Genomic DNA, 17652 nt, shown 5'->3' on the forward strand with positions numbered 1-17652 from the left:
TAACCAACTTTAATATGAAGATGTGTTAAAGTTTTGGGGTTGACAAACTGTTGTAAGGTGAATTAATATACACATATATAATCTTTGTAAGAAATTGCAACTTTACTTTGTTATACAAGTGCAAAAATGTAGGGATAATGTCAATCAGTATTTACTGATCACCTGTTACTTGCCAGGTACTGTTCAGCATCCCGAGGGGATAGCAATGAATCAATTAGGGCCCCCTGCTCTTCTTGAGCTTAGAATTAATAGAGTACCATTATAAGGAACTTGAACATTAATCACCTTATCTAATCCTCACAAATGCCTTCTCTGAGTGATTTTATCACGTTATTATACAAGTAATAAAAATGAAGTCTAGAAGTCAATGTCAACTTAGTGGGCTAAGGGTACAGAATAAGAACACTACTAGACCCTTGCATTACACCACACTAGCATGCAACTTTTCAGACTTAACTGCTGATGTGAGTGAGAGTAAGCTAGGGTATGTGTTATGTAATACACGTTTAATATCCCTAAACTAAAATTATTGGATTTAAAATACTTCAAAACAAAACTTATAAGTATCAATATAACAAAACAAATGGAAATTTCGTTACCTGATCTTACATTATAGGTTGCATCTAAACTCAGGCATATTAAAAATGTATAAAATTAGCTTCAGACTATGTGTATAAGATATACATTGAAAAACTCTAGCATGGCGAACATGATTCTCACAGGCCTTGTCCTTCTTCCCCATTCCTTTTGCCTTGCTAAAAACTGTTAGATGACATTCCTAAAGCTAGCCACCAAGGTCTAGTCCTTTATTTGGCTACTTCCTCCTCCTGAGTCTGACTACCAAGGTCCACCTATCAAAGTATTGAAGCCCAGCAATCAAGACACCCTTTCTGCCCTACTTTGGCCATAATTAATTTGTCTGATCAAAATTAAACATGTCATCCTGAAACAGGCAAGTCCTTTCTTAAAGTTGAGTTCATGATAACAACCTATTACTACAACTGTAAGCGGGTGGTCAGGGTGGTGGCACACATCTGTAATACAGGCACTTGAAAGTGACACAACAAAATCATGAACTCAAGGGTATCCTCAACTTAAGCTTGAGGCCAGCCTGGACTACATGAAACCCTAACTCAAAAACACAGATACAAGCCCTGAGCATTTACTATAAGAAAATTTGAAAGGAAAATAAAAATGCCAGAAAAGAGTTATAGAAACATTCCAATAGCTGGGCAGTGGTGGCGCACGCCTTTAATCCCAGCACTTGGGAGGGAGAGGCAGGCAGATTTCTGAGTTGGAGGCCAGCCTGGTCTACAGAGTGAGTTCCAGGACAGGACAGCCAGGGCTATACAGAAAAACCCTATCTCGAAAAACCAAAAAAAAAAAAAAAACCAAAAAAACAAACAAAAAACAAAACAAAACAACCCCCCCCCCAAAAAGGAAACATTCCAATAGAAATAAGGCATCTATTCAATCCAGATAATGGGTCTAAATTATATGGTTACTAGAGTTTTTGACTTAATTTTATAAAGTTTCTCGGTTTCACCTACTGGACTATAATCCAGCATTTTTCCATGCAGTACTCTGCTTTGCTTTAAAACTCTCAGCCTACAATCTTTGCTCCTTCTCTCATTTTTCCTCTGCTTCAAATCCCCAATAAAATCATCTTATTTGGGGATATATGAAATAATACTTCCTTAGCAAATATCAAAAATTTACTTGCCAATTTCAAAGCCTGATCAATCCATATTTAATTTTATTTCCTTTATTACAACGTTGTAAGGGAAAAACAATCCCAATGATCTAAAGTATCATCTTTATGTAATATAAACCAAATGTAAAGATCCAGCACACTGCTAGTTCTTCTACCACAAATGACAGAAGCTGAGATTAAACTTCATGTACTTTGTAGAAAAAGGAATTATCTGTTTAAAAATGTACTTTAGGGCCAGGCAGTGGTAGAACATGCCTTTAATCCCAGCACTTGGGAGGCAGAGGCAGGCGGATTTCTGAGTTCCAGGTCTACAAAGTGAGTTCTAGACAGCCAAGGCTACACAGAGAAACCCTGTCTTAAAAAAAAAAAGTACTTTAGATCAGAAAGTTTATGATTTTCACACATGTGCTTAGAAATGGCTCTTTTCTTATTCAATAAATTAAAGATCTATCTTCTTAAAGATGTATGATATAAAATACATTATTATAGACTTACAATAGTTTAAGAAAATTCTTTAAGAACTTTTTAGTACTAAGAAACCTAGAAAACTTTGAAGTATTTTTACTATGAAATCGATATAAAATTATTTGAGTTTGCACTAAAGATATGGATGTTCACTAGTTGGGATTCTTGACTACAAAAATTTAGCAAAATATTTTATAAAACTGATAAAAACTTAATGGTGGCCTTAAACTCCATTTGTAAGTAAATTCTCAAAAAGTTTTGGGATATACAGAAAACTTAAGTCCTAAAGAAATTAAATTATCATTATCTTTTCTGTTCTTAAAATCTAACATGTATTAGTAACTTTTTCTCAATGCCAAACACTAATGCTAACATTAGTACTATGTCTACCAAAGATTTAAATCAATGTTATAGTTAAAAAGGATAATAATGAATTTAAAACACTATAATACTGCTAAGTTCCATGTGATTCAAATGTGAATTATATAATCTTCCATTGTAACCTTTAGGTTGAAAGTATTTAGTCACTTGCAAAGGTTAAAATCTAGGATTGTGTACCACAGAATTTATAAATCACTAAAATTTATCAAATTCCCACTAGAAAGAAGTTTATCTTGTGCTGTCTGTACTGTGGTACATGTATTGGGAATATCTGTAAGAAAAATCTTCTTTTACAAAGTAAAAGACCAAGTATGCTCTATTTTGAGTATACATTATATATTCAGGATAAACCTTGTTTTTATTTAAATACAGGAAAATAACTATGAATGTAGCAGGTCTTCATTGAAAAATGAAAAGATGGATTTATCATCAGAGCACAAACTACTTTTTGTAATAAAGTTTAAGATTACATTTCTCAATTACAAATATTTCAAGTATTTTTCAATGCCTATTAAGTTTTGTTTAGGTATTGTCAATATTCCATAAAATAGAATTATTTCAGTTATCTAGTCAGATTTAAAGCCTTTGAAAATAATTTTTCTCATATTACCCTAATTTAGTACTACTCTGTTAGAGCACTGAATGCCACCCCCCATAGTTTTGGTCCTTTCTCATTTTTCATGAAAAACATCAATATCATCATCAACAGTTGTTCTCTTGCTTATATTCTTTTAAAAAATAAAATCCAGAAGGCTGAATGCTAATAGTACAGTTCTACTGACAATATAGAGATAGCTAGGGATGAAAACTGCTAGAATGGCTTGGGTGTAGAGTTTCTTATAGAATAAACAGACAAAAGCAATGCCAATCCTAGTAAGAAATAAAACCATGGGAAAGCAATGTCTGGAGCCACTGCTCTCTTTCTTCTCTTCTTCACTCTCCTCTATTTGGATTAATGAAAGGTCTGACTGCCAAAGGTAAAAGGATTTTGGTCCTTCTAGTTTATAGCAGTGTCAGGGGTACTGTTCTGATGAGACAGGCTTGTTCTGGGCCTCTGGTGCCACTTGACCTTGACCTAGCACAGCAAGATGGAACAATGACAGGACCAAAGCAAGACTTCTGGCACTGAGATCAGAACAGAGTGTTTCAGTATTATCTGACTATGCGTGCATTTCTCTAATTACACTGAGGTCGTCTGAATATGTATGGCCCAGCAAGGGGCACTTGTTGGAGTAGGTGTGGCATTGCTGGAGGAACTGTATCACTGTGGGTTTGGGCTTTAAGACCCTCCTTCTAGCTGCCTGTATGACAGTCTTCTGTCTGCCTTTGGAACAAGATGTAGAACTCTCAGCTCCTTCTCAAGTGTCATGCCTGCCTGTGTACTGCCATGTTCCCGCCATAATGACAATGGACTGAACCTCTGAGCCTGTAGGCCAGCCCCAATTAAATGCTGTCCTTTATATGAGGTACCTTGGTCATGGTGACTCTTCACAGCAATGGAACCCTGACTAAGACATACACCAACTCCCTTAAGGACTTTAGTAAGTTGTCTCATTAACTTGAGCACAGACTTGAACAAAGAAAAACAACATCAAATTATGGTAAAAATTGATGCTGCTGTGAAAGCATTGTGGACTAGTGTACATACATTACTTATAACATTACAAGAATAAAATCTAATGTCTTAATGTAAAGGAAAAATACAATTCACATATAACATAGTAAAAATGTTTAGGCAACATAAGCATTCTAAGTAAATTTTAAAAATTTAGAAATTAAAATAAAATATTTAAGATAATTTAAATATTTTATGTGTTTATTAATTTAAAGAAATTCAAATAAAAATTTAAAAATTTAAAAAATCTTAGAATTAAACAAACTCCTTAGATTTTAGCTATTTTGGCTTCTGTTGAGTCTAAAATGTTTAATTGCTGGGTTATTAATTAATCAAATGCATAATGTGAGTTTTACTTTCTGTATGTCTCTTTTTTTCTTTTTTAAGATTTATTTATCTTATGTATGCGAGTACACTGTGGCTGTCTTCAGACATATCAGAAGAGGGCATCAGATCTCATTACAGATGGTTGTGAGCCGCCATGTGGTTGCTGGGATTTGAACTCAGGACCTCTGGAAGAGCAGTCAGTGCTCCTAACCACTGAGCCATCTCTCCAGCCCTTCTGTATGTCTTTAAAGTTAATAATAAGCAATCATTTAATATTCATAATAATCATGTTGACTAAGGAGCTGAACTGCACTTAATACATTTGCAAAATATAAGGAAAGCCAGGCAAGGCAGAGCATACCTGCAGGCAGAGCACACCTGCAGACAGAGAGAGCATACCTGCAGGCAGAGCATACCTGTAAGCACTATACTGGGGTCTGGGAGAATAATCCCAAATTAATGGCCAATTCACTTTAGATTTCATAGCAAAATTGTCTCAAAACACAAACAACAACAAGAAAGGTAAAAATATGCCTATTTAAAGTTGCCAGTATCATTAGTAGTCTATCTGTAACAGATTGTTCCTTTAGATTAGATTAAAAGGAGAATAATCTTTACACTGATCAAACAAATCTTAACTATATGGAGTTAAACCAACTCTCAAAAGTTATCCTTCCTGACATCTCTACTAGAAATCTTAGAAAGTGGGAAGGGAACCAAAATAAATGAATTCTGTGATGTGTTCTGCTCTATATCAACAGCATGCAAATTAAATAATTTAAATGAAAACAAAAGGAAAGGTCTGATAGAGTAATTCTTTTAATAAAATATTTAATTAGACCTGAGGATTTCATTTCTTAGATAATTTGTAAAAAGAAGTAAACTTTTGTTATTAACCAGCAATGTTTTTTTAAATATTTATTTTATATGTATGTGTGTGTGTATCCCTGAATGTATGTCTGTGTACCATATACAACAAGAGCTTGTGGAGTCAGAAGAGACATGTTTTTAATTTTTTTAAAAAGCACTTGTTTTATTTTAAATGTATATGTGTGTCTCTGAGTGTATGCCTGTGTACCATATATCGCAAGAACTTGTGGAGTCAGAAGAGACATTGGCTGCTCAGGAACTGGACTTAAAGTCACGAGCTGCTATGTGGGTACTGGGACCCAAACCCAGGTTTTCTTCTTCTTTGTCATTTAACTGCTGAGCCACTTCTCTCCAGTCCCCATTGCTGATAAAAGAACAAAAAACCAACCTGGCTATCTCTTCTCGATGGGCAGTCCAATCTCGGATATAGTCTTCCTGTTCTTTAATTCGGTGTTTGAATGAAGAACTAGCAGGCATTGCTGATCCAGTACTCTGCATGCGAGTGGTTTTCAGGGCTGGAGAAGTACGTAGACGAGTATGTTTAGGGGAATTACGGTTTGATCCAAATTCATCTTCTGAGGTGGAAGCATAATCAGTAGGAAAGCGCCTCCATCTTGAATTTACTAAATTTGTTTAATTATTAAAAAAAGAGTTATTATGTTATCATTTAAAAATTTTTAAATAAAAATCATGATTTCAAAATCACCATGAGCGTTCACAAACAGAACAATTTTCAGTAACTAACACACATACCTCAAAAAAAAAAAATTCTAAGTCTACTACTCCTTAAAGATTGAAACACTCTACATTGGTGAATTAAAAACAATGATTAAAGACAATCAAAAGACCGTGTTACTCATAGTGTAGCGAATAAACATTCAGATGAAAAGTTCACTAATGACAAACAAGCTCTAGTCATAAATGCTTAACATGGGTGTTTTTCAGTTGCACATACTTTTTGAGTAGAGACATGGATGTTTTTTAAATGACAGCAAAAACAGCAACAAGACAAAAACAAAAAGGGAAAAGACTTCCTCATGCCACATGGACTTGAACACAGAGATGAAGCGACCCTCTCTTCTTAGCACACATATGTGCATAATTCCTACTCCAGGAATTATGCCTTGATGGCAGGAAAGACATTACCTCTGTCATTCAACATCCTGTTATGCTACGGTTGGAAAAAACTTTTTACATGGTAAAAGATCACAACAAAGCATCTTCAATATAATTCTCTGCTGCTTTAACACCAAAAACATATGGTCAAATAGACAATGGTGTAAAATCTACATAGCATGAGACTACAAAACCTCACAATCACTGACATTTAAGGCACAAGAGATAATTCAGATTTTCATTGAGGAAAGTGGCAATTACTTTCTCACTTACAGTTAGTAAAGACATTTACAAATGTTATTGCTGACACACTGAAAACTAGAAGACAAATTAATGTAGACATTTTGCTAGTTAATAGGAAAATCAAATATACAAGTAATTAGTAAAGTATAAACAAGTAAAGAACAGAGAAGTTAGTGTCTAATTCATGGTAAACTCCACAAACGCAGAAAATGTTTATTTAACAACTAATGTATACCTAGCACTTAGATGACATGTCTGGCTAGCAAGTGATTACGAATAGTTCTGAATAATGAGCCTGACCTACTCCATATAGTAGGTAGGTGAAGCCCAGAATTTTCCCATCCTCCATTGGAATTTCATACTTTTCCTGATACTTCTCCAAATTGTACTTTCCTTGAAGTAGGCTGGCTCTTAGATAAAACTGATATACATTGCCACTGAAGACGGATTAAAGCAGAGAAATCTATAGGGGGAATATGTACAAATCAGAGCCTGTACTCACACAACTATTTGCTCTCCTGAGGTTAGGATCTAGACTAATAGGTGCAAGAAAATAGGCCTATGTAGACGAAACGCATGGTTCTCTGTAAAAAGCATATATAAATACTTTTCTTTTTCTGAAGAGGGATGTGATAGTATTTCATCATAAACTTCACAAGATTTCAAACCATCATGGGACCATAACTCTGGGTGTGTTTCTAAGCATGTTTCTAGAAAGGTTTAATCGAGCAGGGAAGACTGACTGAACCAAAGGCTGGGAGTTCCATAAAGGAGGAAAGAAGAGGAGAAGGTGACATGACAGGAAAATAGATCATAAAAGGTTTTCAAACTTTTTACTTATCTAGATTAAATTTAAAAGTTGCTTTTATTCTCTTAAATTTTCTACTATTTACAAAAATATATTTAATTTATATTATTAGATTGATCTTACTAAGGCACTTAATAGATTACTAAATTGAAAATCCATACTGGCGATGTTTAAAATATCATTATCTAATGAGAGCAAGTTTCAAGATTATTTTAATCTTGTAGGCCATAAGAAACTTATTTGTTTATAATATTATTAATTTATTTTAACCCAACAAACAGAATCGTCTTACAATGCATGCATGCATATATATACACTCTCTGCCCAAAATAAAATTTAATTTAGTTATAAAATATACAATATTTCTTTTTTGCTGAAGGTATAAACTATGTTTACTACAAAAATACTATTATCTATTATGTCTAGAATAAAAAAGGATTTATTAATGCATAGCTGTTAATATTCCTTTTTAATGTAACAAAGCTATGTTGATCTTAAAATACAACTACCAATTTAGAAAAAAAAAAGAAAAGAAAAGAATCACATTTGCATTATATATCCTAGGACTTAAGAGAGGAATTAAAGTAGAAACAAGTTTTGTTGTGTATATTTATAAGCACTTAGCAGTAAGATCATTTGGGGAGAAACATTTCTCTGGGAATGCTTTCTATTTTTACTGTTCACGTGAAGAAAAAATTAACACAAGCTGTGTATGCCAACTGTTTAACTCCCAGTTTGAATTTTGATATTTAGAATAAAGAAAATATTTAAGAAAAAATTAAAAATATTAACAACACTTTCTAAACTATGTACTTAAAACAATGAACAGCAGCTACTTTATCATTAGTAGTAGTGCTAGTACAGAATAGGGTTTTGCTATACAGTCCAAGCCTGGAAGACATTCAGTAGCCAGGCTGGCCTGGAACTTACTCAAGTCCCCTTGCTTAAGCAACCCATGTTCTGGACTTAAGTGTATTCACCAATGCTGCTGGTCCTTACTTTGATAACTTAGGGTCCTTAATTTTAATTACCAAAAGAATAACAGAAAAAGCAAAGTCATTAAACCCTTGAAGCAAATTCAAGAGTTTGCAAAAAGAGAATTGTTACCAATATTACTAGGCATTCTGAGTCATCAATGCTTACCATATTAGATGAAAAGGAAAAAATTAATAACTTAGTCCAAAATACTACAGGATACTTCTTACATGTGTCAATATGGACTGTATCACAGGTGGTAGATAACTCCAAGGTCTTTAATGTTACATGGAGAATAGAAACACTGATCAGTATGATTCTATGTTCATTTAAGCCTTCTTTGTTTTTCTTTTCTTTTCTCACTCAAGATAATATACAGTTATCGCAAATAAAAATGTTATAGTATCAAAGACATTCAATTGTTAAAATCAAATAAACCTTCTAGCAATCATTCCATGTTACAACTATTTAGTATAGTCTTCACTGACATGGACTGGATAAAATAGCATTTCTATGCTTTAGTGCACAACATCAGTATTTCATATCAGCTGTGTATATATTTCTAGTAATAACATAACAGATACTAGCATTTTATGGAACCTTGGATACAGCAACATTTCTTAACAAAGTAGCAACAGCAAGTAAACGATCCTGGGTTCTCATTCTGCTCCAAGATTTGATTAGGGCAGGTTATTTCATCTTCTAGTACCAGTTCCCTAAATATCCTTTCTAGATCTTAAATTCTGTAACTGTAATTATGTAATATCCAACTAGTAAGTATAAAGAATAAAAGTAACATTTAAGTCAATTTTCCCTAGGGAATTTCATTAAGAAATCCAAGGGTTTATTATTTGTTTTAGATACAGAGGAGTACCAAGATCTCAAAGCAGAAGTATTCAAAGCAGAAACAAAAATTACTGTCTATATATAATATGAAATCTTGTTTTTCAAACTTGCCAAGTGGTTCTAATTGGACCACATCTTAAATAAGCCCCTTCATGCTAAAGAGTAAGGAATAAAAATCAGACTCCTCACGTGTAAGAGCTAGTCAATGATCAGAGAAGCAGCTACATTGTGCTCCTTGTAACACACACTTACATCACAGCTCATGTTAGGACAGGAGGAAACATCTAAATGTGTTAAATGGAGGTAAGATGGTAGAACAAGTACTGTTGCAGAAGAAATCAGGGATCAAAGTTCAGAATGCAGCAGCACAAAGGGACTGAGCTAAGAAGGTAGAGTCGTAAGAGATAAATGAATAAAAATACCTGGTAATCAACTGATTAATAATCAATCAAAGACTGACATGTGGAAACAGGTCAGAATAACAAAGAAAGTATCATTTATCTTCCATTAAGTTTCAGTCTACATTTGGTCCTACCATAGGCTATGATTGTAATTACCACAGCCACTGACCAGTGGAGACAGAACAAAACAGGAGCAGAGAAAAAAAAAAAAAAAAAAAAAAAAAAAAAAAAAAAAGCAGCAGTGAAAAGGACAAAAAGTGGGAAAAGAAAAAGCATTTACAAAGTACCATTGGTTTGGTTTTGAGTAGTGAAGGATGTATTATAAATCAAGCAAAAGTAAAATGAAGATTACACACCAATGTTCCTCCACTTTAACTCAAGATTTAGGGCTCACTTAGCTTGCTGGTAAAGAATCATAAACTTTTAAGTCTGGGAACGGTGGGTCTACTCTGACTGGCCTTTGCAGCCACACCCAAGCATGCAGCTGATTGTGAGGTAATAAGAACACGCTTGGAGGATACACACAAACAGCTGCCTCACAGCTGTAGCCACATATTCTCAGCGGCTTCATCTCAGATACAAGTGCAGCCAATTAAGTCAATAGCACTTCATGCTTGGAGACAATGAGAAGTGATTGTTGTGACAGTCAGATAATTCCTCCAGGTAAATGTTCTAAGAGTACATTGTAAGATAATGCTCACAATTACATTTCCAGTTTAATCTGACCCACATATGCTTAGTGATTGCCCCATGAATCCACTTTCTTCCACTGAAATAAATGAAGTTAATTTTCAATAGTTCCAGCTATAAATGTGTAAGTATATGAAACTTTTTAATCAGCTGTTTATTTCCAAAAGGATGGGAAAAGGTATTATTATTTCTCTTCAGGTTCATAAGAAATCTAAAACACCTGGTTTTAAGAGAATAGCATTATTTTTAAAATAGTAATTCCTAATATAATTCTGACAAATCTGACATTATCAAATAAAAAAAAAACCCTCCTAAATCTGTTCAGTTAATATCTTATTTTGAAATTACTAAGACTAATTAGTAAGTCTTTAATGGCACTTTTGTCTAAGACTTTAATGGGAATTTTACATTTTAACATAGGAGATAGTAACTCTCTAATTTTTACCTTATTCTTGATTTTTTTGCTAAGAAAGAAATTTAATTCTTAAATATAAAAAGCCCACACGAAGAACATACTAATGTTATTAAAAATCTCGATCTAGTTACCTGAAGGAGAGCCGTGAGAGGAGGTCACGCTTTTGACCTTGGAGTCGGATAGCCGAGAGATACTGTTAGCTCTAGTTCTAGGAGAAAGTTTATCTGATGGCACTAGTCTGGCTCCACTCCTAATGACAGCTTCTGCAGTGCGTGAAGATGCACTGCTTCTTGAAATCGTTGCTTCAGAGTCACTACGGGCTGATAATGAGCCAAGTCTTGTTCTTCGAGGCTGAGCCAATAAATCGATCCTAGAGATGGTTCGCCTTCCTGTGGGTGGTTTTGATGTGGAACTTGTAGTGGACACTTCTGAAGCAACCGATGCTTTGTCAGCATCAGCAAGTTCACTGTCAGAAGCTTCACCAAGTCTGGCTCTCCGCAGGAGGGAAGTCCTGGTGGGCCGTGGCCTTGGGAGAGTGGTGGATTTACTTGCTGAACCAGAGGCAACAGGAGAAGTCTTGGACTTAGTTGCTTTTCCTCCTTCCAGTTTGGAATGTATGTTGTGTTCATCAGCTGAGGTAAGTGGAGTCCTCCCGTGAGATTTGCAGGAGTATGTTTCCTGGTCAGATGACATAATGTCAGAAATAGCAGAATGAGGTACACTAGAGGTCTGGTCATCATCTGTTAAGTCTATGGAAGGCTGCCGGATTCTTCCACTGGACTGTACAAATTTGCGACCATCTGCTCTTGCACCTATATCTGTAGAACGGCTTTTTGCTTTCTTTTCAATTTTCTCCCTACTGCCTGACTTCGTAACATCTTTGGATGGAGAACTTGTGGAACACCTGTCTTTATAGAGACTAGTGAAACTCTTCCGCTTTTGGGTGGACTTTCTTTCTGTCTCTCCAGTAACCAGACTAATTGTACTGGCTGTGTCTACATCAGATTCTGGTGAAATTGAATTGTCTCTATTGTAACTGGGAGTGTCTGGGCCTTCATCAGTTTTATTATTATCTTCACGCAGTTTAGCTTCTAGAAAAGCCATTACTGCTTCTGTGTCTTTTAGAATCAAGGTTGTGTCCATGCTAGAATCAGTATCCAAGGAGTCACTCCTTTCTCGCAGTCTACTAGCAGACGCCAATGACAAGGCAGTGGGTGCAGATGAATTCTGCTTATTGATATGGGGGATAAGTTCTATGGGGATGTTTGCGCTGGGTTTGTCTATGGTGAAACTCCCTTGGCGGACTAATGACTTGGAAGATTCTTTCTTGTCTCCTTTTGAAGTCTGGCTTTTTGGAATTTCCTCAGCTTTTCTTCTCTTGCTTTCATTTTGTACTACTCTGTCTCCTTTGCTCACAGAATGTCCTGAATTTTTTTCTACTAGTTGGGACTCTTGCTTAGAAGATTCCTCCCTACATTTATCTATATGGCCTAAAGCATTTTTTGAAGAAAATTTAGTAGGAGTCCACTGGGTCTGTTCCTTTTGCTCCTGTTGTTGGATTTTAGCCAATGTTTGTTTTACCAAAGAAGTTTCCTTATCCGTCTCACTCTTCTCCTTGCTAGAAGAGTTTCCTGAGTGAAGGAGGGCTTTACAATCTCCAGCAGTTTTAGGACTCTCACCATTGACTGCCCTGCTCACTTTACTCAGGACTCGGTCTGCATCGTGCTTCTCACTTTGGTATACTTGGGCTTCTTTTTCCTGCAGTTCTGTGTCTTGCTTTTCTCCTATCTCTGACCTCTGGGTAATGACCTTTGCTCTGGAGCTCTCAAGTGGCTTCTCTTCATTTGGGAGCTGGGGAAGAGTTCGTCTCTTCCTCTCTCCCTGACTAGCCAAGGAAGTTGCACAAATAGTACTTCTTAGGGAAACACCAGCTTCACCAGTATCTGTCTCTAAAATAAAAATACCAAAGCAGAAATTCATGAGAGCAAAAGAACACACATAAAAGGAATGTCAACTAGTTACAGTATACGTTTAAAAATACCCTCAGTATAAAATAAATGCCTTCATTGTGAAAATTTGTACTTTCTAAGTTGTTTTGTTTTGTTTTGTTTGTTTTTGTTTTTGTTTTAAAGGCAGAATTCCATAGCTCTTAGCAAGGAATTAAAAAAAGAAAATCCATGTAATGGTTTGTATATGTTTGGGCCAGGGGATGGCACTATTAGGAGGTGTGGCCTTGTTGGAGTAGATGTGTCACTGTGGGTGTGGGCTTTAATACCCTAGTCCTAGCTGCCTGGAAGTGAGTATTCTGCTAGCACTCTTTAGCTCCTCCTGCACCATGCCTGCCTGGATGCTGCCATGTTCCCACCTTGATAATGGACTGAACCTCTGAACCTGTAAGCCAGCCCCAGTCAAATGTTGCTCTTATAAGAGTTGCCTTGGTCATGGTGTCTTTTCACAACAGTATAACCCTTAAGACAATCTACATCAACAAAAAATGTGAAAATAGTAAAAAGTGACAGGACTTGCCATAATTTTGTAAACAAAGGGACTTTAAAAAAAAATTTTGTTTTATTTATATGAGCACACTCTAGCTGTCTTCAGACACACCAGAGGAGGGCGCCAGATTCCATTACACATGGTTGTGAGCCACCATGTGGCTGCTGAGAATTGAACTCAGGACCCCTGAAAGAGCAGTTGGTGTTCTTAACTGCTGAGCCTTCTCTACAGCCCTCAACCAAGGGACTTTCAAACCATAAATTTCTGGCATATTAAGTAAGGCAGCTTATTAAAATAAATGACTCCTTTCTTTTTTTTAAATTTAGCAGATCCAATGCAAAAGCAAATACTTTTGAGGTAATAAGACAGAGACAAAAAAAAAATTTGGTCATAGTTAAATGAATTTAAAAGTGATGGGATGATATGTGAGTCTTTAATTGCTTTGCATTTTAAATGTGTAAAATTAATTATAAAACTTTTAAAGTATAAACTGATAATTTAGAATAATATATACTTATGCAGTACAAGGTGACATTATTTATAAATATAATAAAAATAATTAAACCAATATTGGACACCTTAATTCATAATATAAATTCATACATATATGGTTCATGTACAAATTATTACCTTATCTTTATGATTACACTATGATAATTATATATTTTTCTAACAGATTGGCATATCAAAAAGGGTAATTTTTGAAGTTTTAAAATTGTACTTGAACAGCAAAAATTTACAATGAAAAAGCAGAGTGTCTGAAAATGAAATATTAAATCTTAGTAGGTATCCTTTTGTCTTTGGAGGGTTTGATTTATGAACTACACCAAAGTTTTATGGAAAAAGGACTTGGGGTTAGGTGGTATAAAATAGCTTCTTGTATAATATATACAATAAGGTCTTCAGTTTACTTCATTTAAGCTTAATTTACTTCTTACTATATTAAGTTTAGCTTATTTTGTTTTTAAATATGCATGATCCATAAAAAAAAAAAAGAAGAGAGAAAAGGTAAAAAAATGAAGGAAGAAAAAGAAATTACCATTTTCTAGAGTTGCAGACAATTCCATTAACCTTTCTTCTGGATCATGCCTTGTATGATTAGCAGCCAAACTTGCCCATTGTGAAACCCAACGTTTGCTTCCAGATGAAGATATGGCTTCCTAAAGAAGAAAAACAGAGAGAATGCAGCAACCCTGCCAGTGCTGATTTTCATGAGAACTGCATTCAGTCACAGTCTACGACACAGAAGCCATGTCTCAAACCCAGCTTGTTATGATGTCTTGATTCTTCATGTCTAAAGTGAAGCCTTGCTGGCTGCCCCGTTCAACCAGACTGTGCTATCACCATGCATGCAGTGTGCAGTTTCCTGAGCTTCTTCTACACTAGCATGGTGCCCAGTACAGTGTTACTGGGTGGCCAGAGGAGCACAGATACATAGCACAGCTTCACAGCTAGCCCAGTGCAATCAGTTTTACTCCATTAAAAGGAAGAGAATCTAAAGGGTTATTAAAATTACCTGTTAGTCCTCTACTCTCAGACTGGTTTCAGGGTTTCAAGAATTATCAAATATACTAGGTTATATTTTAATAGATTTCTAGAAACTAAAGCCTGAGCTGGAGAGATGACTCAGTGGTTAAGAGCACTGATTGATTGCTCTTCCAGAGGTCCTGGGTTCAATTCCCAGCAACCACATGGTGGCTCACAACCATCTGTAATGAGATCTGACGCCCTCTTCTGGAGTGTCTGAAGACAGCTGCAGTGTACTCATATAAATAAAAATAAATATATCTTAGAGAAAAAAAAAAGAAACCAAACCCCGATATTTCTGTGATATATAAACGGAAAATAACACACTCTATGCAATTTGCTAATCTGATCCCAGACCCATCTATGTTTAGACCTGTCTTTAAGGCAAATGTCTTTTGGCCCCTTCTAGTGAAGTGTTCACTTAACTCATGGGCATACCCTAGCATTTACAAGCAGAGGGTAATATAAAAATTATATATCTCAAGCTGTAATCAGAGGTGGGACCAACCTGTGAAACCCAGTGAGGTAAAAGAAAGGGAGTCTGAGTGTATATAGTTCTGTGGTAGAGCTCTTGCTTAGCATGCACAAGGGCAGGTCCAATCTCTTGTACTGTAAACAATAAAGACACCTATCATCCAAACCTTAACTCAGGCAGTCATTCACACCAAAAATGTAAAGCTACAAAACTTATTTTTTAAAAAAGTTACTGTGTTAATTATGACCAAACTGATGTTCAATACTGAAAAAATAATGATTCATGTAAATAATATAATGTATGTTATCAAGAATAGATTAAAATAGTCAAATGTAGAGAATGATGTATATAGACAAGCTGGAAACAAAGTTAACTGACTTCTTGGACTCTGTTCCAAGGTCTTGCAATACCAGTCTACAGCTCTGAGCATGGAAGGCAGTGCCAGTTGACCCTGCACTATGCAAAGAATATCCACAACAGAGTGGCTTCACTAGTATATACTTATGGCATGCTGTTCTTTGTTCTAATGGCCTGTTACATGAAGGCTAGAAAGGCAGGAACTATATGAATTTTACCTGGCATTGAGGAAGAGAGAGGAGGAAATCTAAAGTAATTTACAAAAACCTTTCCCTGAATTTATCAAAATACCAACACATTGCCTGGCAGCATTAGTATCACCTGTTTAACTAGAATAAAACTTTCCAAAGTTTAAGAGAAATAAAGAACACCAAGAAGCTGCAATTGTTCTGACAATTTTCAGAAAACAGCAAACCACAGGGGAATAATTTTAACACTATTCAGTGAACATATAGGTCTATTTATCTGTCCCTAAAACCATATTTGTAGGAATATAAATGAAATAGTAATATTATATAATTGGATTTTGTTTTATTTACATTTTGTATTTATTCACCACTCACTATAACTTTTTTCCTTAGAGAAAATTAATCTAATGAGTAAAATGATGAATTAAGAAAAAGGCTGGGCAGATGGCTCAGTGATTAAGAGTACCTGACAACCTGAGTTCAAATTCCCAGCACCCACATATAAAGCTGATCATGACTGTGTGTGCCTGTGACCACAGCATCAACAGTAAAAACAAGCAGCTGATGAGCACAGTGAAAGTCCTTGTCCTAAAGGAATAAGGCAGAGAGTAATCGAGGAGAACATGCATGTGCTACTCTGGCTCCCACATGCATGTGCAAAACTCATGCATGCACACACATGCATACGTACACACGATGCTCACCTCAAACTAAAATATATATATACATACATACAAAGTCATTTAAGATTCAAATTCTGGCTTCACAAATGACAAGATTTAAGATACCAGCCAAGTTAATTTCTATCCACTGCATTTTCCTTATTTGTAAAACAGCTTGAAGGCTTCCTTCCACTAGAAGTTTCTGCCTGTTATGTGAATAAGTAACACTCCAAGCTTATGCAATTATTTTATATTTCCTTTTGCTACATAGATTGGAATGGAATTTTGATATCATAGCTATGCGGTCAAGCTGTCTTCAGCTGTTCTTACATCACTTTCCTTATATCCAGGTAACACACTGACTCTTACTGTGGTGATCAAGTGTATCCCTCTCATGTTTCCTACTAAATCTTCTAACTGCAAACACATAACCCTCACAGAATATAAGCACAGTATAATTCTTGTTTTGTCTCATTGTGCCACTCATAAAGTGGAATATGTAGATTACTTATTTGCTGAATCGTAATTATTTTCCTCACTAACACTGAAAGAACAATGAAAACTAGACCCTAAACCAAAATTGCTTTATGTTTTCATTCAAAATAAAAAAAAATAGTTCAAATTTAGTTTTTAATCATTTCACAAGGGGATATATATAAAAATACTTAAAATAACTTCCAAATGATGAAAACTTGAATTTTATGCTATAAAAAGAATTGCATACCTCTGAGTTATGAAACCCAGGTGTACTCAATGGCTTTCTTTCTTCCATTACTACTGCAGCAGAGTTGAGAGCCCAGTCTTTTATGAGACCTTTATGCTTTTCATTGATAATAGGCCTATTATAATCCTGATTGTCATCTACTCCAAATACCTAGAAGGAAAAATTTGTTTCAAAATGAAAATAAATGTGGGCATCAGATTAGTGTGTGAATATCAATAGTATCAAAAGCAAATTTAAAAAAATCCTATATTAGCCTCACCTAGTAATTTCAGAAACAAGGGAAACATGTAATGACAGGGAGACGCCCAGCTGGACTAGACATGAAGCCAGCAGCTGTAGATGTTATTATCCTTTTAA

General features: G+C 35.3%; 1 protein-coding gene across 10 annotated transcripts in view; it reads right to left on the bottom strand.

Annotated features, from left to right (window-relative positions):
• Positions 1-17652, bottom strand: part of Cep170 (centrosomal protein 170) — an 80688-nt gene that overhangs the window by 14767 nt on the left and 48269 nt on the right. For 5 of the 10 annotated variants that reach the window (XM_052200134.1, XM_052200132.1, XM_052200129.1 and 2 more), the window contains 4 exons: positions 17296-17445; positions 14402-14522; positions 10998-12815; positions 5761-5995 (listed from right to left, as the gene is read on the bottom strand). In XM_052200134.1, coding sequence (XP_052056094.1) covers positions 5761-5995; positions 10998-12815; positions 14402-14522; positions 17296-17445 — 2324 coding nt within the window. The remainder of the gene's footprint in view (positions 1-5760; positions 5996-10997; positions 12816-14401; positions 14523-17295; positions 17446-17652) is intronic. The other 5 variants (XM_052200137.1, XM_052200136.1, XM_052200131.1 and 2 more) reach the window with 2 other exon arrangements.

The sequence above is a fragment of the Apodemus sylvaticus genome, chromosome 12 (genome assembly GCF_947179515.1).
Source record: "Apodemus sylvaticus chromosome 12, mApoSyl1.1, whole genome shotgun sequence".
NCBI lineage: Eukaryota > Metazoa > Chordata > Mammalia > Rodentia > Muridae > Apodemus > Apodemus sylvaticus.